The sequence below is a fragment of the Nicotiana sylvestris genome, chromosome 6 (genome assembly GCF_000393655.2).
Source record: "Nicotiana sylvestris chromosome 6, ASM39365v2, whole genome shotgun sequence".
Taxonomy (NCBI): Eukaryota; Viridiplantae; Streptophyta; class Magnoliopsida; order Solanales; family Solanaceae; genus Nicotiana; species Nicotiana sylvestris.
In genome coordinates, this window is record NC_091062.1 from 98,845,296 (window position 1) to 98,847,017 (window position 1,722).

Here is a 1,722-nt window from a genome sequence, read left to right on the forward strand (position 1 = left end):
CTCACAAGTATCAAAGTTCTCATCCCATTGAGAACGTTATTACTGATCTAACATCTGGAGTCAAAACTAGATCACAGCTAAAGAAACTGTGTGCTTTTGATGCTTTCCTATCTCTTATTGAACCTAAAAATGTTGTTGAGGCTTTGCAGGATGCAGATTGGGTGAATGAAATGCAAGATGAACTCAACCAATTTGAAAGAAGTCAAGTTTGGCATCTAGTTCTGAGACCCAAGGACAGATCAGTCATTGGTACAAAATGGGTCATCAGAAATAAACTTGATGAAGATGGAACAGTTACAAGAAACAAAGCAAGACTGGTGGTACAAGGATACAGCCAAGAGGAGGGCATAGACTATGATGAGACATTTGCTCTAGTTGCAAAACTAGAGGCAATCAGACTCCTCATAGCCTTTGCAGCACACATGGAATTCACTTTTCATCAGATGGATGTCAAAAGTGCCTTCCTGAATGGCTACCTAAAGAAAAAGGTGTTTGTGAAACAACCTCCAGGGTTTGAGAGCAAGGAATGTCCTGAGCATGTGTACAAGTTAGGCAAGGCTCTCTATGGGCTTAAGCAGGCCCCAAGAGCTTGGTATGAACGACTATCCAAATTCCTACTAGAGCATGGTTACAAAAGAGGTAAAATTGACAGTACCTTATTTTTAAGGGAAAAAGGTAAAGATCTCCTTGTTGTGCAAATATATGTGGATGACATCATATTTGGGGTCAGCACTGATAGGCTGAGTAAGGACTTTGCAAAACTAATGGGCAGTGAGTTTGAAATGAGCATGATGAGTGAGCTTAACTTCTTTTTAGGCTTGCAGATCAAACAAAGTCCAAACGGAACCATGATCCATCAGTAGAAGTATACAAAAGAGCTAATCAAAAAGTTTAAAATGGAGGAATTTAAAGAAATAGACACACCTATTGCAACTGCCACCAAATTAGATATTGATGAACCTGGTTCATCAGTCGATCAAAAGTTGTATAGGGGTATGATTGGTTCAGTCTTGTATCTTACTGCAAGCAGACCTGACATCGTTTTCAGGGTAGGCCTTTGTGCTCGTTTTCAGGCAAATCCAAAAGAGTCCCACTTGACTGCGGTAAAGAGGATACTGAGATATCTGAAAGACACCACTGATCTGTGTCTCTGGTATCCTAAAGGTAGTAATTTTGATCTAGTTGGATATGTTGATGCTGATTATGCAGGTTTCTTAGTGGACAGGAAAAACACCTCAGGTATGGCACATTTCCTTGGTTCATGTCTTGTGTCATGGGCTACCAAAAAGCAAAATTCTGTGGCCCTATCTACTGCTGAAGCTGAGTATGTTGCTGTTGCTTCGTGTTGTGCTCAATTGCTATGGATCAAACAATAGCTGATAGATTTTGGAATTGAAGTGGGATGTATTCCAATATTCTGTGATAACACTAGTGCTATAAGTATGACAAAGAACCATGTTTATCATAAGAGGACTAATCACATAGATGTTAGACACCACTTCTTAAGAGATAACTATGAGAAAGGATTGATTTCAATAGAATTCTATGCTACTGATAAACAAATATCTGAAATCTTCACTAAAGCACTGAGTAGAGAAAACTTTGAGAGGAACAGGTTAGAGTTAGGGATGATTAAGATCACCTAATAGGTCCAGTTCAGAATGCACAATGAAAAAAAATTATTTTTTGGTTAGGAGTTCTAACTTTGTGTAAATATCTAGA

General features: G+C 38.7%; 1 protein-coding gene across 1 annotated transcript; it reads left to right on the top strand.

Annotated features, from left to right (window-relative positions):
- The first annotated feature begins 896 nt into the window (after window positions 1-896).
- On the top strand, window positions 897-1,376 carry LOC138871007 (secreted RxLR effector protein 161-like). Its single transcript, XM_070148853.1, has one exon. The coding sequence runs from the start codon at window positions 897-899 to the stop codon at window positions 1,374-1,376; it is 480 nt and encodes a 159-aa protein (XP_070004954.1).
- Window positions 1,377-1,722: the final 346 nt, after the last annotated feature.

What these genes read in the sequence shown, in the direction of transcription:
- LOC138871007 (XM_070148853.1), top strand. Translation starts at nt 897, where the DNA reads ATGGAGGAATTTAAAGAAATAGACACACCTATTGCAACTGCCACCAAA.